Here is a 25,666-nt window from a genome sequence, read left to right on the forward strand (position 1 = left end):
GAGCCCTTAAGTGGTGATCTGAGTAATAAGGATTAGTCCTGGATGTTACTCACTTTATATTTACTGTATTACATTTATATTCTACCCTTCCTCCTAAAGAACCCCAGAGTTACACACACATATCCTGCCCCAAAGGAGGAAATTGAAGAGGCTACTTATACTACTTGAAGGAAGTCTCCTTCAGCTACAGGTCTGTAACTCAGGCAATACTCCCAGACCTGATACAAACTTACTGCCAATAGGAGCCACTGCAAGACACTGGCTTAGTGCCTTAGTCCTCAACATTGCAGGAGCTGCATCTGATACGGCAATGTTAGGTGAACAACCCAACTTGCAAGCTTGATCTCATACATTCTATGCTAGTGGTTCTGAATTAGGTTTCCGTGGCCCCATCCCTTGCCCCCCCCCAACTAAATTTTTGCTTATCACACCCGCTGCCTCTTTCTACCCATGGAATGCCAATTGCTGCTTTTTATTGGCTAAGAATGGCAAGGCAAATAAATACACTGAACATGCATGTTTACTGAACAGGGAAAGCACAAATGGTAATGCAAGTGCCGAATTTAAAATAGCCACCTCTCGGCCTTGAAGCCTCCAGTCCCTGTGAGCAGCAGGTGAGTAACTAACCTAGTTGCCAGAGATCTCATACATTTCCACCCACTCTGTCCTGCTGTGGAAACGGAATGGTGGCAAACGGCAATAACAGAAAGAAGAGTAAGAAAGGCATTAGAATATCTTGGGACTTGTAGTGATACAAAGGGCTTAGGGGCAGCCTCATGCCAGCTACTCAGCAGGCAAGGTACTTGGGATTTCCCCTTGGAGTCTCTCTCTAGTTCATTTGTCTGCTCTCCTTGAGACCGGAGCGGTCCAGCACAGAGCAGCAGCACCGGATCAGACTCATCCTGATGACGACAAATTCCCAGTTTCTCATCCCTGGTGCATCAGTCTGGTGCCTCCTCCTGTCTGTCTGCTCTTGACTGGCTTTCTGCTTTGCCATGGGTTTTCCTGGATGGACTCTGGCTATAGTAAACCAAACCAAAGGACAGTGGGTTGGGGTGGGACTTAGCACTAGCGTTTGAGTGACGTTGGTCAATTAAATCACAGTGTCTTGGTATCCCCATTTGTAGAATGGACAGGTGTTTTCAGGATGCTTAATTCCTTGATCTGCAATCTGTTCACTTTCTTGAATCGTCTGTCCTGCATGCAAGTTATTTTCTGCTATGTGAGCTTGTGGCAAATTTCTAAAAGGAAGAAGTCCTTTTGTGAAAAATATTGCCTCCAGTGTTAAGTTTCAACCTGGAAACAAGCTTTGTGACTGCACAATGAAGCCCCTTTTGCCCCTCTCTTTATTGCATGAGCAATCAAATTGAAACCCTCTAAGTCACAAACCCATGGGCACAAATCTGCCTTCAGTGGCCTTTCCTGATGCTCAGAGTGTCACCTGCCTGCCCTCGAAACTAGACTTGAAAATAGGTTGTCCATGTGTGTTATGCCCATGGCAGTTTCTCCAGTTTGCAAGTGTGTCCACGGGCCCAAAAAGTTTGCCAACCACTGCTCAAATTAACCAAAGTTCACCATTTTGTGTGAACAAGGAAACCATGGTTACCAGTTTCAGGCTAGGATATTTTTTAAAGCAGAGTTTGGATGGTCATCTGTACTGGATGCTTCAGCTGAGATTCCTGCATTGCACAGGGTTGGACTAGATGACCATTAAGGTACAGTAGATAAAATTATAGCAGTTAAGAAAATATGAACTGTGTGAAACAAGTGGATACAGATAGTATTTTCATTTTCTTTTTTATTAGACCTCAGGGCATGACCAATGAAAATGATTTTGTGGACAAAGTGCCAACTTTTTCAGTAACACAATTATTTTATGGAATCCACCACCATAATTAACCACAGAATGTGGTGTCTGTCAAAATTATTTATTTAAAACATTTTTAACTTTCTTCAGAGTCCAACACTATCAATAAATAAGAATTAATATCGTACAAAAATAAAAATGCAAAACTACCATCAAAAGTTAACACAACCAAATAAAAACTTTACTTGAATCAGACCCTAAAACCAAAGCAATTTTATCAGAACGTAATACATTTAAAGGCACAAAAGTCTTCCTAAAAAGGAATGTTTTCACTAAGCAGAGAGCAGCAGCAAGTGAGGAGTGCAAGGCGGGCCTCCTTTGAGAGGGAGCTACAAAGCCAAGGTGTGCCCACTGAGAAGGCCTATATGTCTTTTAAAAAAGAGTTCAAGGAGGACAAATTCCCAATGGATATTAGCCATAATTGGTAGCTGGAACTTTCTTGTACAGAATCTTTTGGCCATGAACAGCAGGTGCTGGGGAAAACTTATCTCTTCCATATCACACACGATTCCAGATTACCTTACCACACATGTGCCCACTTGACCGCTTTGATCAACAGAATTAGCACTACTACAGGTGCCACATAATACCCATTTGTAAGAACTTGGTTGTTTCGTCTGGCAGTGCCTAATCTTTGGAACTCCCTGCCTTTTGAGATCAAGCTGGCACCTTCACTATACTCTTTTCGGCATTTGCTAAATACATTCCAGGTTAGACAAGCCTAACCAGATGCTTAGAAAGTTGTGGTAATTTTAATCTCTTTTTGTATTTTAACTTTTGTATGTTTTAAAGTAAAGCTGCATTTTCCCCTTAAATTTACTGTTTTATTTTTGGGAAACCAATTTGAGGGGTTTTTTTTACTATCAAGTGGTGCATTCATTTTATGAAATAAATAATGAATCTATTTGGGAAAATAACAGTCTCATCAAGGCAAGCAATTGATTTGATTTTAATATACTGTAAACAGAAACAGAATATGACAGCAGTGATCTTTGTGCCACAATAGCGGGACCAAATGGTCTCCGGACAATTTGTTAGCACCTGCACACTAGTCTCAATTTCTGGAAAATCCCCAACAGCTTAAACCTAGCATGCACAAACCAACTATAGTGTAGCAGCGGTGGTGTTTGTTTGAAAAGTAGCAAAGAAGTGAATAAAGACCACAGACTCTTGCTTGGCTGCCAAGTATCCACTTTGGAAGTCCACACATGGAGCCAAGATTGCCATTACGTATATGAATAAGAAGCAGACTTTACTTGCCAACTGCTTTACCAATATTCTAGCTAAATACTAGATGCCATAATTTATGGAGTTCAACCTCAAATGTAGTTTCTTTTCAAGGAAATGACAGAGTACCAGGAAACATTCCAAGGATACAGTATGATGTGGCTGCTGTCAGTAGATCACTCCTTTAGGTTTGCCATTTTAAAATTATGAAGTTATATTATAAGTATGTTAGAAAAAGAAAACTGTCCCAACAGATTAAAGCAGATTAAAAAGTTTCCGTTGAGTATGCAAAACAAGGTCTACATGAAGCCCAACTAAAAAGCCCAAAGAATATACAAATTGCTCAGCACATGTATATTCTCAAATGCATACTTGGACTCCACACATTAACACTTATTTTTCAAAGCAACAATGAAGTTTATTTCTTTATCAGTTCTGATCAGAAAGTTTATTTCTTTATCAGTGGGAAATCCACTATGCTCTATCTTGTATAATAAAGATCTAGCCTTCAGCCTGTTGAATTACTGTGGTGCATTAACTTGACAATTCAAAGACTGCTGCTGGTGCAGACAGAATGCCGCTGTTCCATGTTATACTATTAGTGAAAGTATATTCAACCAGCACTAGAGAAACTGCACGGGCAATTCAAGGCCAAAGTAAGTGTTGGATTTTATTTTTAAAACGCTTAAGGGCCTCCCTTCTGAGGAGATCACCTCTCCTTTTACAATCCACTCACTACTGCCAGTGAAGATTAGCAGATAATGAGGAGCCGGTCCTTTTCCACAATAACCTCAAGGCTATGGAATGGGTTGCTGGAGGAGGCTTGCCAATGTACTTAGGAAGCTGTGCAGATCTTATCCAGGGAAACGTCTGGAGTCCGAGCTGCTAAGTAATCAAACAGTGCTTCTTGCTAACAGGCACCGGATTTTATTGCTACAGGCGGTAATAAAAATACACATGTTTATGTTTGTTATGTATGCCATCTAGTCCAGTAGAGAAAGATGTGGTATCTGCAAAATAACTCTATATTTTATCATATACTAGCTGGCCCTGCCACGCGTTGCTGTGGCTAATCCCTGTGACTGTCACCGCCCTGTGTTGATCCATGACATATCCCACCCCCTCCTCCCCCCACCACCGGCTTTCCCCTGTGATTTCCCCCAACCTGTCCCGTCCCATGACGTATCATGCCCCCTCTTCCCACCACCTCGCTTTTTGAGATTGGTATTATGACAACTTTCCCCTGCAATATAAAGTTTTGCTGTATCAGGAAAACGTGATCTATTTTGTGGTTATTTTTAGGACATATGTTGGGGTTTCTATTAAGCCAACCTGTAACCGGATTTTTTGCACTGCTCCTGTTGCTATTAGAAGCTAAGTCATGGTTTGACTTACCATTATATGTGCAAACCCAGACTTATGGTTTGTCTTGTTGCAAACAATCCACAAACAGTAACCAAGTTTTGTTTCCTTCTGTTGGTTTGCTTGGTCCAGGTTGCCATGTAAAACGTTTTTAGTAGTGCTGCACCAGCAGGACCAAGGAAGGAACAAAGTGGTCGCAATTTTCTAAATGTGGCCTGTCAGGCTTGCTAAATAATTGTTTGGCTTGGTGTGAAATTGTGAAGAAAGCAAGAAGTTAGTTAACATTTTGAAGTGAGGTATTTATTTATTTTTCTCTTTTGGAGAGGCCCAGGGCTGTTGTGGAGGCGGCCTGGTCCATGGGGATGGCGTTATTGGCGGCAGCGGGATCCATGGGGTGGATCTGTGTGGTCTCTGGTGTGGGGGTGGGTCCCGGGAGGCGGCGGGATCAGCGGGGGTGCGATCCGTGGGGTGGGGGTGTGTGGAGTGGGCTTGCTCAGGGGGGAGAAGGTCGCGGGAGGTTAAGGGATTGGGGGGACGAGATCCGTAGGGTGTGTGTGTGTGTGTGTGTGTGTAGAGTGGCCTTGCTCAGGGCAGGAGGGGGGTCGCGGGAGGCGGCGGGATTGGCGGGGTGTGTGTGTGTGTGGAGTGGGTTTGGGAGGGAGGGAGGGAGTCGTTGGAGGGGTGGTCAGGGAGGCAGCCTGGTCCCCGGGAGATGTCGGGATCGGCGGGGGCGGAATCCGTGGTGTGGTGTGTGTGTGTGTGTGGAGTGGGCTTGTTCGGGGTGGGAGGAGGTAGTGGGAGGCGACGGAATCAGCGGGGGTGCGATCCATGGGGTGGGGCTGTGTGTGGAGTGGCCGTGGTTGGGGGGAGGGGCTCGCTGGTACGTGATCTCCTGGGCGGGCGCGGGTCCCTGAGGAGCGGCTTGGTCTCAGGGCGGTTTGTTCTCTGTTGGAGGCGTGGTCTCTGGGGAGTGAGGGATTGTGGGAGTATGTTTGTCCGTTGTTCACTGAATGTCCACTGGAGGGCACAATTTTTTTGACCACAAATCCAGGTTTATACCTGTCTTAGGTGTGTCAGCTGGTCAGTGTGAGTGCATGATTACCTGCTCACATGTGACTCTGAGGTTGTGGCCAAATTTCAGGACGATCGGGTAAGTGCTTGTGGGAGAAAAGTGGGGAATAACACACATGCACCGTCACCATTTATATATATATATATAGATAGATAGATAGATAGATAGATAGATAGATAGATATAGATATATAGATAGATATATAGATAGATAGATAGATAGATAGATAGATAGATAGATAGATAGATAGATAGATAGATAAATACTTGGCTGGAATTATTTTTGAGGTATTATATTGAAATACTTTTCATCTACTTGGAAGCATGTGCCAGTGAAAAATTGGGATTTATTTCTAAGTAGATATGCATAGAAATGGGTGTTAGATTCAGAGTATTATTTATTTTTTGTACAATTTCTAAGCTGCTCTGTTGATTGATAGTGCAACCAGGAAGTGGCACCCAGTTCCACTGTTGATGCGTAATCCAGAACTTCAGTTCAGTAAAGGGACACTCAGCCCTTGAAACATGAGGAAGGAACTTTTATTGCTTCATAAATATAAAAAAGGTAATCCGACACCCTTTTTTTATTCCACATAACACAGAAACAAAAAAATGAGCAAATACGGTTAGAAATCTGAGCTGTTAAAGAGAACGTCCAATTCAAAATCATTGTTTGGGAGGGGGGAGCCTGCACTTTTAAAAAGAATTCCAAAGGGTACCAGAGTTAAAGTTGGGGGTAATTTTCAATCATAAGATACTCAAAATGAAGAGAAAAACGTTAACATGTTGTGCAGCAAATGTATTTAACAAAAAATAAAAATAAAAGAATGTCTAACCACCAGGAGGGTGCTTCAAAACTTAACAGAAAACCATTAAGAGAAACCACAGAAAGCTCTTGAAATCAGTTGAATACAGCCATCTCTAGAGCATCAGACAAAATAAATAAATATATTGCAAGTTGGACTGCTTTATGGTCCTGATCTGGTGAACTTATTAAGATGGCTCACAGAAAACAAAAGATTCCACACAAGTATCAAGTCTAACGGCAGCTTCAGACATTAGTCAGTGCAGCCATCTCAATATTCAAATGTCTTGCACTTCCAGTCTGTGGCAAAAGGAACGTGGACAGGTAAGACTTGTAAGCTTTGGTTAAGCACATTAGGGTGAGAGCTTGTGCGTTTAGGAACATCAAAAGTCATGCTAACTAGAAACAAATTGATCTATCATTTTTTCCTAAAGCATTCCTAGACAATACTCTGGACAATATTCTTTGCCATCCTAACATACTTAATACAGTACTGGGTGCAAATTTGTGTCACTTGTTTCTTCAGGGCTGAAGGCCTATTTTAAATTGAAAGACAATGACATCACTTTTTTGTTTTGTTTTGTTTGTTTTTACAAGCCAGAGACCTGGAATTTTTCCAAGGTTGCTTTTGGCGCTCTCCTCGGTGCCAGTTCCTGGCAAATTGTATACAAAGTGCCTATGTTTAGGAAAGCATCCATGGGATTACACTGAATGAAGTCAAGGCCAGCCCACCCATGAGGTGAAGTGAGTGCCTCTGCTGCCAGTGGGGAAATGACACTAGTATCAATGCCAATGTTCTGCAAGATCATCTCAGAGTACAAGAGATCTTGCAGGATTTTGGTAAAATCTCACCAGAAATCAGCGCCAATCAGTGTTAGAAACCCAGATACATAAGCTAGGCGCCAAATGGGTCCTTAAACCAAGGTTACAACTGCCAAAACAGAATGTCTAGTTGCCATTTTGGGGTAAGAGGGCTCTAAAGTCTTATTTTCCAAATGGCGGGCTGGTACTGTGATTGATTATCAGTTAAAAATCAGGCTAGTTCAGAATAACTAGGTTAAGAACTTTGAGAATTTAAAGAAGAAAAGTCATTTGATCCATGGACACTCTACGTATATATTGGCCTATTCCTACTTTTTTTTCTTAATGCTGTTGCTCAGGCTGCACAGAAAAAGCATTTTGGTTCCTGAAATTCATTCCAATTGTGCAGATAAAATATAACTGATAGAATTCTGCAGGATGTGTTGCTAGTCTGTGAAGAGAGTCCAGATCCAATGACCCCCAGGCATGCACCTCCAGGTGGTGGAAATGTCAGGAGCCATCCTGGCACCCAGGCATCTTCACTTGGTTGCAAATTTTGAACACTGGTGCCAATGCCAGAACCACGTTTCTGGAGTTGCAGCAAAGCAGGGTGGTAGTTCCCAGGGGAAGGTAAAAGGCAAAGACCCCTGGACAGTTAGGTATGGGGTATGGCACTGAACAGCGTGATGAGTGCCAGAACGCATGGAAACGCCATTTACCTTCCCACCACAGTGGTACCTATTTATTTACTCACGATGGTTTGCTTTCAAACTGCTAGGTTGGCAGGAACTGCAACAAAGCAACGGGAGCTCACCCTGCCACGCAGATTCGAGCTGCCGACCTTACATCCGGGAAGCGCAAGAGGCTCAGTGGTTTAGATCACAGCATCACCCGCATTCCAGTACTTACGACATGCCACCCCTGACTGAAGTGTAAATGGCGAAGTTGACTCATACCACTGAGGGAAATTAATTTTGACATTGTTGGAAACAAGGGTAATCTGATCTAAGTAAAACTTAGGTGGCAACTAGGCCACTCATCTTACTCCAATCTTGCAATCAGCAATTCCACTCATCTTCCTGTACCACATCTGGCAACAGTGTAACAGGGCTTAGCTATTATGTTGCCAATGCCCTGGTCACAGCTGTTGACCACTTTTTTGATGACCCACAGAAGCAAGTCTGTAAATATCCTCTTAACCATTCTGAACTATATCCCTCCTAATCTTAGAACTGGTGCTTACAAATATACTGCTTGTGGTATTGTATTTTACTCATTCTGTGTCCATAGCAACTGTCAACTTGTGGTGACTCATTTGCTACGAACAAAAGCTGAAACTTTGCAGGCTATCTCTCAGTCCGCAGAAGCTTGTGTCAGAGTACATTTTAGTTTCTACTTGCAGAATGTAAGATAGATAACTTGCTCAGCAGGAACACACAACCAATATGGGTTTTCAAGGGAAGGGGGGGGGGAGCTGTTGCCACAACTGCATTTTACACAGTCGGACGCTTGGGTTTTTAAACAAAATCAAAGTGCTTAAGAGCCTGTTAAAGTAACCTTCTGAATCTCCTGTTAAGTTTCTAACGTGACTTTTATGTAAAAACTGATCTACATATCTATATAGTCCCTCCTGTGACTGTCCTGCTTCAGAACAATGGAGGTGTCACAAACCTGAATCTCTTTTCTGAAACTGGCCTGTGATAATAGTACTTTTTGTCTCAACCACTTGGTTATCTAAGGATTTCCCCAAATCAATGGCTTATCTCCATGGCTTTTTTTCTGCCGGAACTCACCAGAACTCAGTTCCGGCACCTCTCAAGTGGGCACTATTGTGATTATAAGAAGTGTTCGTGGTCTTTTTCTAGACAAATAGCTCTGCTTGTTTTCAAACTAGCACTAAGTCTCATGTTCCGTTAGCACAATGATTGATGCTTGGTGCAAGGGAACTTCAATCCCTTTCCCACCCCCACACTCTCCCTGCAATCTGTTCCAGGGGCTCTCAACCCTCCAGAGTGGACTTGGGGAGGAGGCTGCAACAGGTCGAGGGGCAAGTTCCATTATACAAGCATTCCATTGTGCTAATGGAACAAGGGTCTTTGGTACCGCTAAATGCAATCCCCCTACCACTAAGTTAACGCTGATCTCACACAGAACACACACAACCCCTACAGCAAAGGGGCAGAACACAGCTACATATCCCATGTTAATATTTACGGGCTAAATATTGTGCTGCTGCATGTGAAACTTGTCAGGGACTAATTTTAGCAAAATTATAATTCTGCTTTATAAGCCTGGCATTCGATAATACAATACAGATGTTGGCCATTTTACTGTTATGCTTCTATATTTTGTTTTGTTTGTACAAAGTATACTGGCCATTAACAATAAAGAGATTGATGTAATCCTATTCATATTTACTCAGAAGTTGCACAGTGTGCATATGATTACAACCTTAATATAAAAAAATGCAAATACGGAAATTGGATCAGAACAGATGAACTACTTTACTTGCTGGGAAATTATTCTTCTTAACCCCTACCTAGTTTTGCAAGGCTCCTTCAACAGTCATCCTCCCTCAATTTCCTAGTCACAAGAACCCAAATGAATATGGATACTACAGCTTTTATGTCCCATAATCTCATACACAAGATCAATCACTGTTTGTGATTTCTTGGCTCAAAAAAAATTTACCACACTGGATTTCGGTGGAAGGGGAAACCACTACTACACAGGAATTAGAGCTCTCTGCTTTTGAAGTTTGAAAAATTGAACTTCCGTGATTGTTAGCCAAATAAACTACTATGGGCAGCACATTAAAAAGTTACGCTGCCTCATTAGATGTTCAAAACCACTGAAAAATCTTATTGTGTATCAGAGATGCATAAATTTAGGCTGGGTTGAGTAGCTAATCATTCTTTCCAGTATCCTGTGGGGCTGTCTGCGCTCTATACCTTTACAGAACATTATTTTCCTCAAAGCTTTTGTTTACCCCTCACAGAGTTACAATTCCAAGCATCTCTTAACAAACTATAGTGCCCAGAGTTCTTTGAGGAAAAGGAGGTGTCTCAAATCTGCTTTAAAGCAATAGTGTATACAGCATCTCAGCTATCTTGCTTCTTATTGCACAGAAGTCCATTTCTGTAGTATGTACTGCCAAGTGAGGGAATTATTCAAGGCAAGGGAGTAGTGGAAAGCACTTCTCTGAACCAATATATTGATTCCGCATTACTGTACAATACACATATTGGCGCCATTTTGAAAGAGGCACTCTTTGGCTTCTTGTGCTGCTAGCAGTCTTTTGTTTTTTTAAAGATTACTCCTGTAGCTGAGTACACAGAAGGTTTTCAATGCTTGTCATGAATGCTAAATTTCTGACCAACACTAACAGTCACTATTTTGAGTTAATAGACATGATAAATAGAGGTTGAATGCAAATCAACAAGTCAAGCTAAACAAACAAATAAAGATACATGAATGAAAACCTGAAAGGCAGAAACCAAAGCCCAATAATCTATCTATATATATATAAATGTAGGCATTGCGTGCACAGAGGTCACAGCCTTTCTCCGTAACCGCTGAACTGTAATGTAACAAATCTGGCCACAACGTTCCATGCCCATCAGTGAGGGATGGCATGGAAAAAAGCAAACCTTTCATACCTAAAATAATGATTAAACACAAAAAGTGGTGCCCAAATTAGACGTCACCAGCAGAAGCTCTGAAGACTCCAGCAGTATCCAATAGAAAGGCAGATCGCCCACTGCTGCCTCGAAAGCCACGCCACCAGATGACATCACAAAATTCCACAGCAACCAGCTGAAAACAGGCCTTTTGCAGCAACAAGGCCCAACCAACAGAAAACAGGCCTTTTGCAGCAACAAGGCCCAACCAACTGAAAACAGGCCTTTTGCAGCAACAAGGCCCAACATTGCCAAGTGGAGGTAGGGGCCTGCCTGGGGGGGGGGGCAAATAGGGGGCAGGGATAGGTAATGGGTCAGAACGGGGGGGGGGAGAGAGAGAGGGATGAAACCTGCCCTCTCCACAGTATCTTGCCTCAGCTTTGCAGACTAGGCTGAGTGGATTTAGGGGCCTGCCCGGGGGGGGAATAGGCTGCAGCATAGAATCAACTGAATATGGGCCTTTTACAGGGCTGTGCCTTTGGGTAGAATAAATGTTATTTCACATAGCACACGTGGGTAGGGGAGTCAGGGTTGGGAAAGGGCAAAATTTTACAGAACACACACCTTGGGGAAATGATTGTGTGCAAAATGAACGGGCCACAGGGATAACCGGGGGGGGGGGGGTTGGACGGAGTAGAGGAGGGAAATCACAGGGGTAAGTGGGGGGGTTAGGGGGAGATGGGGGAAATCACAGGGATAAGCCGGGGTGGGGGAAAGAGGGGGCATAATAGGTCATGGATCAGGACAGAGTTGGGGGATTCACAGGGATGAGGGAGGGGGATGAGGGGGGAATCACAGGGATACGTCATGGATCGGCACAGGGTAGGGGAAATCACACAAATAACCCACAGCAACGCATGGCAGGGCCAGCTAGTATATATAGATAAATGTAAACTGGCCATGTCCATTAGTATCCACGTTTCACCAAAACCGCTTGACCGAGTGCGTTCAAATTTTGACACAATGCCGCATGTGAATATGAGAGCAACCCCGTACCGTTTTCAAAGAAAGATGTCACACCTGTGCCTGGTAAAAAAAAACCAAACCCCCGTGTTTCAAAACACACCACTCAGACGAAAATGCATTATGGGAAAAGAACCAGGTTGCAAACCAGCGCCCTCTAGCAGCAGCTACACTGGTACTGCACCTATAAAACCTTCCCTCTCAACAGCACCTCGGCTCCCGTTTACTAGGCCGAAGCCTTTACAGACTAGGCCAAATGGAGGTACTGACTCGCCTGGGTGGGGGTGGGGGTAGGGGGGATGGGATAGGTCAGGACATGGTGGGACCAGTCCAAGGGATGAACTGGGGGTGGGGGGAAGAGGGGGCGCGATACGTCATGGATCGGCACAGGGTGGGGGGACTCACAGGGATGCGTAAACAGAACACGCATAAAACAAGGGGACTCTGGAGGTGAGGGGAGTCTGAAGGGGGACTCTGAATCTCCATTTAACAGACTGAGCCACAGCAACGTGTGGCAGGGCCAGCTAGTTTATTTATAAAAACTTGAGTCACTGTATCTACCCCTAAATGGGAAACGTAGCATACAACACAAAACAATATATCAACTTCAAAGTGGAGGTTAAAGAAATATTTCAAAGTTTCCCCATTTGTTCCCACATCTCATAAAGACACTGCAAAAGCCAAACATTACCGCAGATCTCTCTAAAAACAAACACATAATATTTTCCCCATCATGTGGAACCTCTAAAACATTTTTACCAAAAGAATTTGTTTTCTAACTCAGCTGTAATGAAATCCACTAGATTTCCAATTACAACAAAACAATTATCTGAATAATGCGAGGTTCTTGAATATTCCATTATCAGCACCGCCAGAAGATCTCCATTTCCACTACTTGACTTTATCATCTCCACATTAGCACCACTTCCAGTTCTCATGAAACAATTCCACTGAAACCAGCTTTTCATTTTTCAACAAACAAACCTAAATCTAAAGCTGCACATGGAAGTCTCTGCCAAAGGGAAATGTGGTTGAGTTAGAAGGAGTTGCGTATTTTGGGCATTTTTTAACCCCCACCCCAAGTTGGAGAGGTTAGAACAAAAACAAATTGAGGTATTATGGCATCCTTCCAACTTTTTGTGCTCAAATTCATTTTGGCCTTGTAAGTCAGTAGTCACCCTAAGGAAACCTTTTGTTTGACTTCCTGGCTGACACCCATTTACCCAGAAATGTGGGAATAGCTTTAAGTGTTCTATTCTTCTATTCTCACTGCATAAAAAAGAAAATTGTTGCTGAGATTGCAAACTGGAGGCCTTAAGAGGTTCCCCCATCGCCATGACAGAAATACCAACAGAGTAGATGGGGGGAAAGAGGAAAGAGCAGTTCCTAACTCATGTGCATATTTCTCACCCAATGTCCAGGCTACCCCCACCCCAGTCTGCCCCCTTTGCTGATTAGGTAAAATATACACACTATTTCTTTATGCAATACTACAGTAAAATAGCTTGCTTCATACTAAGCTCCTGGCAAGGAGCGCAGACATACTGCAAAGCATGAGAATGAGGCATCTCAGCCACTGAAATGATGACCCATAGCCTACTAATGTACCCTATAGAGCAGTGTTTTTCAACCTTGGGTCCCCAGCTGTTGTTGGACCTACATCTCCCATCACTCTTGACTACTGGTCTTGCCAGCTAGGGATGATGGGAATTGTAGTCCAGCAACAGCTGGGGACCCAAGGTTGAGAAACACTGCTATAGAGCATTCTGATGCTGTACTATATTTATTTGAAATTTAACATTGTTGAGTGCACAGAAAAATGCCTGCATTTTTACAAAGCATCTTAAAACAGACATTGAAGTACAGAATATCAATGAAAAAGCATTCAGATAAAAATCATCACAGGGCACAAATTTCAAATCCATTCAGACTGAAGCTTCATTTCTGTTCAAACTAACTAAAGATGTAGGGATTAACTGAGGAGGGGGTGAGCCATGTACTTCTTGGAGGAAAAGGTGGTATCTAAATGCAATAAATGAGCTCTTCTGCAGTCACCAACCTGGCATCCAGAGATCTCCATGTGGTTGCAACTGGACCTGCACCAGTCACAAAATGCACCTGGCACCTGTAATTTCTAACATTACTTATATATCTGAATTATAACACTGTGCGCTATGCTTATAGACAACAATGCATATGCACAAATCATAACTGTTCCATTTTTCATGTCCCAATGAAATATGAAGGGCATGAAGGGTAAGGGCAGGTAGTAGAGGCAAGTATGTGGTAGTGCACTGCAGAAATAACCTTTCCCCTGTGCAACTGAGGTTTCATTTCTGCCACTTTTCAGGCAGACCTCAGAAAGCAGTTTGTTCCCTAGTTCCCTCCATAGCTACAAGGTCTAGAAAATTCTCACAGAGATGAAAGCCTGGCCATACTGAATCGTGTACCAGGTTAAATTCCACCAAGGTAGACAGGAGACAGCATAGGAGCCTGCTAGATCAGGCCAATGGCCCATATAGTACAGCATCCTGTTCACACATCCTGTTCTTTCCCAGCCGCAAAGCTCCCGTCCAGCCGCCACAGCCCAGAGCTTTGCCTACATATCTCCACCTCAATGAGACTTGGCTTGACCCAGCCCCCTCGACGGGGCAGGCCAGACGGGGCGGGATGGAGCGGCCCTGAACCAATCGCAGAAAAGACAGCGAGGAAGGCCAGAGTTTCAGGCGGCTGAGGAGGAGGCAAGCCTGCCTTCTCCAGCAGCTTTGCCTTCGCCCAGAAGGCTCGCAGGAGATTCCCTGACGGGACTAATCATGAGCCAGGTGTTGTCCGGAGAGAGCAGCTTGCTCCCAGTCAGGATGCCCACGCATTCCTCCTCGCCTGGCCGCCGCGAGAGAAAGGAGCCCACGAGTGGGCTGTGGCCACAGATTGCGCACACTTTCTCTCCTCGTGGAGTGTAGCTCGCGCCCTGCCGCATTGCCGAGGGAGCTTCAGCCTCTGCCCGCGCTTCCGTCCTCGCAGCTGGAGAGGGCAGGTGCGCAAATGGCCAGGCGGCAGCCGCTCCTGCAGAGCACAGCCGGCTCATTCTGTGCCCAGCTGGTTCAGCAATGTGGATTGGGCGCAGACAGCCCAGGCTTCCCCATTGCGCCGCCTGGAGGGCAACCAAATGCACAGAGGTGATGGGTGTTTCTGCGCCTGTCATTTGCCTGCACTTTCTCTTGGGGTGGCATGGGGTGGGGGTGGCGATTAGGTCCACATCTCCCTCTCCTGCTTACACTCAGGGAGACTGCAGGAGCCCCCCGCTAACCCTGTTCGATGGATAGCCCCCGTTGCAGTATGGTAGGAAGTGACAGTTGCTGTTGTGTTTTGTTTTGTTTATAAAAGTGTGTGTTTTATTGGTTAAAGTACCATCAAAAATTTACATTAGAGAGTGAACAACAACAAAACAACCCCAGGCATCTTGTGGTTCATTTGACACAGAACAGGGCATTAGAGAGAGCACAGGGCAAGTTTTAAGAGCAGCCACCCCTACTTCTGATCACTCCAGGGACGCTGAGGATTGAACCTGCAACATTGTTTGTTTGTTTGTCCAGCCCCAGACAATTATACATTTTTGTTATTTAAACTATAAATATCATGAAATTATGTTTTTTTTTCTTGAAGTGACACACCACCCGAGTTATGCTTGGTTTTTTGGTGAATTTTGACACACCAAGCTCAAAAGGTTGCCCATCACTGGCATATTCCAAAAGGTGTTTTTAAGGCGCCAAAGAATTGCCTCTTTAAAAAGGAAGATGGGTGTAAGATGAAACCAGATAGAGGACCTTCTCAGCGGTAGCACCCTCTCTGTGGAACGCCCTCCTTTCAGATGTCAAGGAGATAAAGAATGACACAACTTTTAGAAGACTTCTGAAGGCAGCCCTGTATCGGGAAGTTTTTAACATTTGGTGTTTTCTTATCGTTTTATATTCTGCTGGAAGCCCCCCAGAATGGCTGGGGCAACCCAGTCAGATGGGTGGGGTACAAATAAGTTGTTGTTGTTGTTGTTGTTGTTGTTGTTTACATGTGTATACTCAAGCACATGCTGCAAAAAACAACATGGGAATTTAGTATCAAATGCAGAGGAACCATGAAGGTATGTGTGTATTTATTTATTACATTTATATTCCAACCTTCCTCCCAAAGGAGCCCAGAGAGGCAGTAAACAGCTATCCCATAAAACGGTTTACTAAACCTGCAAAGACTAACCTCCAAACTACTGACTTTTCCAGATATTAAGCATGTAATTGCCGGAAAACCTAAGGTTTATCTGATTTAAATTTAATGTTCAGTGGATATTTGCCATTCACTTTTTTCACAATGAAAGCACCTTAATGTAATACTTAAATAGCTCCTGCCTTTAATAGGAAATTATAAATGCTATGTTTATAGCAAGAATACCAAGGTGATAGAGCCTAGAATATAAAAAATAAAATCTTTGTTATGTTAAAAGTATTTGTTTAAAGTGTACTCTTTTTCAAAATAAAACTGAGCGGCATGATTAAATTCTTATTAAAATGAAATAAATCTCAGTGGAAAATATTAGGTGATGCTTGCTCACCGCCATGGCATCAAAGTATATAGTTTCTGTCACTTTTTCATGTCTGTCTGTTCTTTTAAATCAGAACTCTGTTAATCTGAATATAACAGGGATTTCTCTCTCTCTGGTTCAGAGTCCTAAAGCCTAATATAGTCAGCCTCTAATCCACATGCACTGCTATACAGGAGTGAAATTTGGCCCTGAAGGCAGATTCTGAGCTAGAAACAAAATCTGATTTGTATTTTTGAAATCTCTGGTTGTTTTAAGTGACAGTAGCTTTCTAACATTTATTACAGAAAAGAGAGTATCTGCATACAGAATTTTCAACACAAACACTATACAGACACCATTTTAAGACACTTAGTGAGGCCTGACACACATATTGCTTGAAAGTTCAGAGCTCACAGAAATTTTATGATCACAGATTACACCATGGCCAATGCCCATATTCCAACAAACAGCAAGTTTCCCCCAATTCATAAATTACCATCATAGGAGAAAGGTTTTTGGGGGGGGGGGCTTTTCTTATTCTTAATTTAATTTCTGCTGCTTCATGTTCTGTTCACATTCCCTAATGCGCCTTTTAACTTCACAACAATTCCTTCACAACTTTTAATGTGAAAACTTCCTATTTTCTTTCTTCTGGTGATGAGGTCAAGAAGGATGGATGAATTAATACTGTGATAACATTGCTTTCATTCATTCATATTATAAACCATGTCTGCAGTGTTCGAAATTAGCCAGGCACCACGAGCATGTTGCACCTGGCTATTGACCATTTGCAACCAAGTGAAGATGCCTGGGTGCCAGGATGGCTCCTGACATTTCCACCACCTGGAGGTACATGCCTGGGGGTCATTGGATCTGGACTCTCTTCACAGACTAGCAACACATCCTGCAGAATTTGATCAGTTATATTTTATCTGCACAATTGGAATGAATTTCAGGAACCAAAATGCTTTTTCTGTGCAGCCTGAGCAACAGCATTAAGGAAAAAAAAAGTAGGAATAGGCCAATATATATGTAGAGTGTCCATGGATCAAATGACTTTTCTTCTTAAAATTCTCAAAGTTCTTAACCTAGTTCAAGGTTGTCATCTGAACTAGCCTGATTTTTAACTGATAATCAATCACAGTCAGCCCGCCATTTGGAAAATAAGACTTTAGAGCCCTCTTACCCCAAAATGGCAACTAGACATTCTGTTTTGGCAGCTGTAACCTTGGTTTAAGGAGCCATTTGGGGCCTAGCTTATGTATCTGGGTTTCTAACACTGCTTATCTGTTCCCAACAGTCAGCAAGAAGGGAAAATTGCGAGGAAGAGAGATGAGAGCACTATCCATGAAGGATCTCACAATTGCTACACAATGTTGGGGTATTCAATTGTGAAGATATAATGGCGGTTTTCTGTGCAGAAACCCAAAATGAAAGAAGTTATTACCAAATCTATTATATTCCCCACATATAAACTGCTATACAATTTCGCAGCTCCCAGTTAGTCACCCCAAATGATTTCATACTTCTAAAGTGTGCCACTATTTTCTGTATACAGTGGTACCCCCAGTTACGAACTGAATCTGTTCCGGAGGTCCGTTTGTAACCTGAAACTGCTCATAACATGAGGCACGCTTCTGCTAATGGCGCCTCCCGCTGCTACCGCACCGCGATTTCCGCTCGCATCCCGGGGCAAAGTTCGCAAAAAGAGGCACCTACTTCCGGGTTAGCAGAGCTCATAACCCAAGGAATTTGTAAGGGGGGTGGTTCACAACACGAGGTACCCCTGTATAAAGCGATGCAATGATTAGGGCCAGAGAGGTGCGGCTTATGTAAAAAGTGTTAATCTACCAATCAACTGTGCCTTGACATTTACTACATACCGTGGTTCTCCGTAAATAAGACACCGTCTTATATTTATTTTTCCTCAAAAAAACAACAACCCACTATGGCTTATTTTCAGGGGATGTCTTAATTTCTGCTGCGGCTGGCATTGCTGCTGCGCCTATCACTATGTCTTATTTTGGGGGTATGGTTTATATTCCTTGAATGCTTAAAAATCCTGCTATGGCTTGTTTTATGACTACGTCTTAAAATAGGGGAAACAGGGTACATTCATATCCTAGGCAAATTGTGAAGAATGACCCAGTTCAGGTCATGCCTGACATGGTGATCCAGGTGCCAAATGAGTTTTTCACCCAGAGGCAAAATGTCTAACAACAACTCCTTCTGCCCAAACACCATGAAACCTATGGGCAATTCCCATATATTTCCACATGGGTTGCATGTAAATTCCTTGCATACTGTGCTTCCCAACTTGTATCTCTGGCTACCAAAAGCTCAGCAGCACCTATTCAAATCACAAAATGAAAAGGTAAACCAAACAGCAGTTTGGTTGAAATGTTGTAGAATTGAAACTGCCAAGTTATGACACTTACCATAATTATTGTCCATTTTTTTTCTAACTTTTCCCCTCTTAAACTAAGTTTTACTTAGAGCAGACCTACTGCAATTGTTGGGCCTAATTTATGGCCATATTCATTAATTTCAGTGGGTCTATACCAGGCATCCCCAAACTTCGGCCCTCCAGATGTTTTGGACTACAATTCCCAACATCTACTGTTCCTGTTAGCTACGGATCATGGGAGTTGTAGGCCAAAACATCTGGAGGGCCGCAGTTTGGGGATGCCTGGTCTATACTCTGAGTAAAACCTTAACTGAATGCCACCCTATGCAACTATAACTGCTGGTTTAAAAGACCAAATTCCACACATACTATAGGAACAGGCAAGAAATCTAGTTTCTACATAGGAATAGAATATATACCCTTCAGTCGGATAAATATCCAAAGAGAAATAGAAATTAGGACTAAGTGGCAAAGACATTCCTATTTCACTACCACAATAATTTACGAAGTATTTTGTACATGAGAGGAGCTGCACTGGATCAGACCAAAGGTCCCTGCAGTCCAGCATCCTGTTTCCCCCAGTGACCAACCAGACGCCTAAGGGAAGCTTACAAGCAGAACACAAAGGCAATTGGTGGAAATACAGCTAATTTGACATAGTATGGTGCTATTTAGTTCAAAGAGGTCATTCAAAACCAGAAGTTTCTAGCTCAAACAGTGATAAAGGAAATTAAATAGTGTATCCCAATGATACTAGTGTTTTCAACTGAAGAATTCTGTTCTGCAAATTCTCAGTAACGGAACTATGACCCCCTACTCCTATTTTAATCTTAACATTTATTGGGGGGGGGGACTCCTGCTGAGGATGTTATTGTTCAAAATTTACCAGCTATTAACAACTCTGGAAGATACAGAAGACAAATTGTTTAAGGAAATATGGGAGTAAATGTAGACAACAACAATTACATAATTGTGTTTGACCATCAATATGCACTAAATATCTTCCTTTTAGATCAGGTAAGAGAGAACCATTACAAGATGATGTTTCAGTACATTCTAGCACTTGACAGAAGCATTACCCATTGGAAATATACACAAATTAAGGCTGACATTTTGTTGTAATTCTCTTCTCTTCTAGTCACTGATTTTACTTAGTTATTCAGATAAAATTATTTAGAAGGTTTACCGCAAACTAACTTTGAACAGCAGCATGTACCATATTTTTCTGTGTATTAGATAAGGTTTTTTGGCTCAAAAATAGTGTCAAAAAACTGGGGTCGTCCAATACAGGGATAGTGGCATGGGGGGGGGGACAAGTGGCACACCCACCAGCCAGCTGGCTGGCGGGAGCGCAACTTCCTCCGATGCCGCTGCAGGCAAGAAACACTCCCTAGGTCAGGTATAGGCAACCTTGGCTCTCCAGATGTTTTGGAAATACAACTCCCATGATCCCTGACCACTGGCCCTGTTAGCTAGGGATCATGGGAGTTGCAGTTCCAAAACATCTGGAGAGCCAAGGTTGTCTATACCTGATCTAGGAAGTGTTTCCTGCCTGCAGCTGGGGGGGGGGACCTCAACTTTGGGCCATCGCCCCTCATTTTCTTATAATTGAGTCCCCAAAGATAGGGGGGTCTTATATGGGGGCATCTTAAAGACAGAAAATTACGGTAAATTAGCTACCAAGAAATGGTGGGATGAACTGGCCCTTTGTAAAGAGAATGGCTGGTTCTGCTTGAATCAGAGGACCACATTCCCTTTTATTTTGTGATAACCCCTTAGTTATTATTTTTGAATGGTTATGTCATTATTTGCCTAGAATTTGGGTGGGGGTGGGGCTGAGGTTTATGCATTCATTATGAGGTCTCTTACCCTTTTCCTTATAATTTGAGAAGATATGGAGACTGGAAGAAAATTTTTTAAATGACAATATATGAGAGACTATGAGAAAGTGATCCATTTTATTATTTTCATGAAGGAAAATTACAATTTGAATATAACATGCACAAGACTTGCTATGCAATATGAAAAACTGTAGAGCCTTTTTTATTTGCAGAATGATAATCCAGAGAGAGAGAGAGAGAAATGTCATTGCAGTGAAAATTGAGCCCTGTCAACATCTAATGTTAGTCATTAGATGCAGAATTCAGTGGCCAAATTGCTCACTGGGACAAGACACTTTGAGCATGTCATGACTATCTTGGCCCGATTGCACTGGCTGCCAATTAGTTTCTGGTTTTGACCTATAAAGCCTTAAACGACTCAGGACCACAATAGTTCAAGGATCACCTCTACCCACATAAACCAACCCCAAACCTGTGACCATCATGATAGCCATGTTCAAATATATAAAAGGATGCCATATAGAGGAGGGAGAAAGGTTGTTTTCTGCTGCTCCAGAGAAGCGGACACGGAGCAATGGATTCAAGCTACAAGAAAGAAGATTCCACCTAAACATTAGGAAGAACTTCCTGACAGTAAGAGCTATTTGACAGTGGAATTTGCTGCCAAGGAGTGTGGTGGAGTCTCCTTCTTTGGAGGTCTTTAAGCGGAGGCTTGACAGCCATCTGTCAGGAATGCTTTGATGGTGTTTCCTGCTTGGCAGGGGATTGGACTGGATGGCCCTTGGGGTCTCTTCCAACTCTATGATTCTATGATCATCTGCCAGGGACTAATAGGGCCCTGAAGTGTGTGTGGAGGAGACAAGGGGCCAGGAGAGTGACTCAGAGGGTAGGCAATTTATGGGGTTTGGTGCCACCTGCAAAGCCAGGGCAGGAGATGGAGGGTGGCATATGGGTGCAGCCAAGGGGGAGCAGGGAGTGGCAGCTGCCCCCCAATCAATAAAAATGCATAGCAAACTGAGGTTCTGCCCCCCCCAACAAAAATCCTGGCTATGCCCATGGGGCGGCATACAGGATGTGGCGGAGAAAGAGTGTGCTGTGTGCCAGCCAGACGGTGGAGATGTCAGCTGCCATCCTGGCACCCAAGCATCTTCACTTGGTCGCAAGTAGCTGGTAGTCGGGTGCAAAATGTGCCTGCCTAAGTTCCAACGCTGCTCCTTCGCAAAAGGTCCGGAGGGCAGCAACACAAGGATGGGCCTTTTCTGCAGTGGCTCCTCACTTGTGGAATGCTCTCCCCAGGGAGGGTTTCCTGGCACCTTTGTTACATACCTTGAGGTGCCAGGCAAAAAGATTCCTCTTGTCCCAGGACTTCTATGGCCTTTTAAACTGTGAAAGGGGTGTTGGCGTGTTGTTATTGTTTATTACTATGACATGTATTTTTTGTGTTTTATATTGTAAACTGCCTGTGGTCCTCAGATGAAGGGAATCATAGAAATTTAATAAATAAACCATAACAGAAAATATTAGAAGCATTTAAAGATATACCACTGATATAGATATATTTTTTAAAAAGGTGGAACTGGCAATAAAACAGCTATAGAAGCCAAAGGTTTCGGACAAAATGCAGTAAACAAAAGACATCACTGTATTTTGAGCTAACTCTTCAATACCAAACAAATTTACTTGGAGCTGGAGGTATGAATGCTTCTGATCAGTCTGACACCTCAATCCTAAAAATATTTACTTAAATGTAAGCAAGTCTCATTGTTTCTGAATAGCAAATTCAGTTTTATCAAAATATTACTGAAAGTTTGCAGATGCTGCAAAAATAAATCCAGCAAGAAAAAGTTATTTATCACATCTTTGATGGCTTATTGTCTTAACTTTCACAGAAAGGGCGATCAATCTCAGAGAGGTCCATTTGTCTTTGAATGAATGCATTGCTCAATGCTAAATCTACTTGCTAGTCATAGATAAACATCATAGTCATAGATTTCAACTACATTTGTGAAACCACCAGTTTGCTAACAATGGTCTAAATATACCAAGTCCTGCAGTAGATCAATTCATTTCAGGAAAGCTTGTTTAGAGAGTGCAGTGCTCAGTAGGAGCATCCAGTGAACAGTGCATCTGTTAGTTAGACATAAGTAAGAAAGAGGAAAACTAATGTTTTCAAAGAATTATGCAGTATATTCTCACTGTAGGACATCTATTTTTCATATTTAATAAACTTACACTGGGCAAACCATGCAAATTTTCAGATAAGCCATACTACTACTACAAATTCCCATTTTAAACTAGTACTGCACTGCTATATAGATAATATGGGAACAAAAAAATCCTAAAGTTCACCAACACTGAAATACAATACAAATAACAGTATTTATATATTGAACCACCTATCATCATTAATTGTGTAAGCAAATTATTACAAAGATCTAATCGTGCTTTCTCTCACAAATAGCATGTCCATGGGTTAATTTATTTGCATATGTAAACCACATGTTTGTAGTGTCCTCGATCACACTTTTCAAAATCTACATTTCCTCCAATTTCAGGTCATGCCTAACTTCATCTAGGATTGCAGTCTCGATAATCCATGATATGGGAAATAAACATATCCCTAAACCAGACTATATGATATGTAAGTCAAATATAGCAGCAATGTGCTATAAATGTTTTCAAATTATAACTCAGTCTCCTTACAACAGCACACCCACCCACATTATTTTCTAACCCACCTCCCATGAAGCACTGAATAATAACCCAAATACATGGAGGTAAAAAAGTAAGGGTCCTTTTCTTTTCAGAACTATGTTCTTCTTCACATTCACTACCACACAACAGAAATTAGATAAGAACAAAATGGATATGTGTACATGGCTATGCAATCACTGACTATAAAGTTTATTGTTTTCCTAACTGCGAATCAATTTTACTGAATCTTGAAACAAGCTGTATCCTAGATTTAATTGCTACTTCTACGTATAAAGCAGAGAAGGGCTTCAATAAAGCAATAATCCATTCATGCTTTTCACACATGGTAGCCAGTTTTATAACGCCACGCCTTCTCAACTAACAGTGCTGCTACGGTTCCACAAAACAAGAACAGTCCAGATTTTCACAGTCATGAAGCAGGACAGATATTGCTTGAATAGTTTCAATTATACTTCTATATACTGCCCTGGAATCTTCTGACGAAGAGCGCTGTGACAAGAGGGTGCAAGCCCTCCCCATACCTGCCAAATTGGACAACTTGGAAGGCAAAGGCTGTTAAGAGATATTTTAAATCAAACATCCCCGTTCAAACTTTGCCTCCTAAATCATTCTAATTCATCTGGCTTTAAGCGCATTTTGTGTCAAGCCAGAAGCTCCACAGGGAAAGCCAGCCATTCACAGGCACACAAGATGTGGGTGGATGCAGAGCCAGGCAATTAAAGCCAACCTACCATCCAAGTGTGGCCACCCTTTCTTTAGGAGCAAAAGGCAAAACTACGGGGCAGGCAGGGAGTGGAGTCACTCCATGCCCCCAAGGCGGAGGACGCTCCCAACAATGCAGATGTTAAGCGCTGTCAACATCAATCCTGGAAGGCAACTCCTCCCGCTCCCCTCCTCATTTTCCTTCAGCTTTGTTGACAGGTTCTTTCCCTCGCCCCCTCCCTCCCAAAAAACACGCATTTGCCACCCATCTCAGTCGCCGTCTCTCTCCTGCTCCCCCCGCCCCATTCTTCAACCACCCGCACCCCCGGCTTCCCTTTCGCCCACTCCACACGAAGCAGCCACCCCCAGGAACCCAGAAGTAGCCATTCGCCCCGCTACACGCGTCTGATTTGCACAGGGAGAGAGGGACAGGCATGCATGTGGAAGGTAGCCAAGGGGTGCCGCACGCCTTTTCTCCATGATCACCCCCAATGAGCATCATCGATGGACGCTCGCAAAGCGCCCGTTGGGAAAGGGAAGGGGGAGGGAACTTTGGCTTGTCTCCTTCTCTCTCCCTCCCCCCCCGTCTCTTGCACACACCTTCCCCACCACCAGGATCTGATTTCCCACAGCAGCAGCAGAAGCAGCAGGCCGGTTTACCACACAACGGTACAGAACAATAAATCCAAATATATGCAGCAGCACCGCGTCTCAGGCACACACCCCAAAGTGGGGGGCATTTCCTCTGGCTCCGCGTAGATCGCCGATCTGCAGGCACAGAGACGCCGTCATCCGCTGCTGTGTGGGAGGAAAAAGCAATGGAGGAGGAGGAGGAGGAGCGGCGAGGGGGGGAGGCATTGGGGGCAGCTGCAGCCGCCCAGGGATGGGGCTGACTGAGGGCCCCGACGGGCCAGACTTACCCAGCAGCAGTAGCTTGAGCTCCCGGCGGGCGTCCCGCTTGTCCCGCTTGAGCTGCCTCTCGATCTCGTCGTTGATCCGGCGCGCTTCCTTGGCTTCCTCGCTCAGGCAGCACGCCATGATGGACTCCAGAGTCATTCTTCCTAACTGGTTGAGGCACAGCCCCCACCCCCACCCCGAAAACACGCACACCCCGCCGCGACACGAAGCCACGAACGCAAGAAGAAGAAAGCCCAGCTGCTGCTGCTCCTGCTCCCGAGCTGCGCCGCCTCTCCGCCTCCGCCTCTCCGCCTCACTCCCGGGAACAGCGCAGCAGCAAGGCGAGCCCAGCCAGAGACCTCGCCGCCGCCGCCGCTAACACGCGGAGACGCGCGCTCACAAACATCCACCACGCGCCCCCCACCCCTCCCTCCCTCCCTCCGGCCGCCGGCGAGCGCAGCCTTCCTCGCCGCCGCCTCTGGATACACGCGCGGCTCCCCACCCCTCCTCCGCCCCCTCTCCCAATCATGCACCAAACAGGGGGAACATCCAGCCGGGGAAGCAGCGGCAGCAAGAGCGAGCGCTGCCCACAGAAAGGAAAAGACTGTCGTGGGGAAGCAGCAGCACCCTCTTTGTCCACCCCTCTTCCTCCTCCCAATGGCACCCCCTCTCAGCTGCCTCACCCCGACCGACGTGCCCTTCCCGCCTGCGGCTGGCAAAGCGAAGGGCTACAGAGCCTCCCCCGGGCGCCCACCGCG

At 43.9% G+C, this 25,666-nt stretch overlaps 1 protein-coding gene across 3 annotated transcripts in view; it reads right to left on the reverse strand.

The window, feature by feature from the left end:
* Positions 1 to 25,383, reverse strand: part of LOC118077036 (guanine nucleotide-binding protein G(q) subunit alpha) — an 87,175-nt gene extending 61,792 nt beyond the window's left edge. The window contains exons 1-2 of one of the 3 annotated variants that reach the window (XM_088653193.1): positions 24,932 to 25,270; positions 24,612 to 24,809 (exon numbers count right to left, since the gene is read on the reverse strand). In XM_088653193.1, coding sequence (XP_088509319.1) covers positions 24,612 to 24,809; positions 24,932 to 25,067 — 334 coding nt within the window. In that variant the 5' untranslated portion in view covers positions 25,068 to 25,270. Of the gene's footprint in view, positions 1 to 24,611; positions 24,810 to 24,931 lie in introns of all 3 variants that reach the window. The other 2 variants (XM_088653192.1, XM_035100329.3) reach the window with 2 other exon arrangements.
* Between the last annotated feature and the right edge of the window lie 283 nt (positions 25,384 to 25,666).

This window comes from Zootoca vivipara, chromosome 10 (assembly GCF_965207765.1).
Source record: "Zootoca vivipara chromosome 10, rZooViv2.hap1.1, whole genome shotgun sequence".
Lineage (NCBI taxonomy): Eukaryota > Metazoa > Chordata > Lepidosauria > Squamata > Lacertidae > Zootoca > Zootoca vivipara.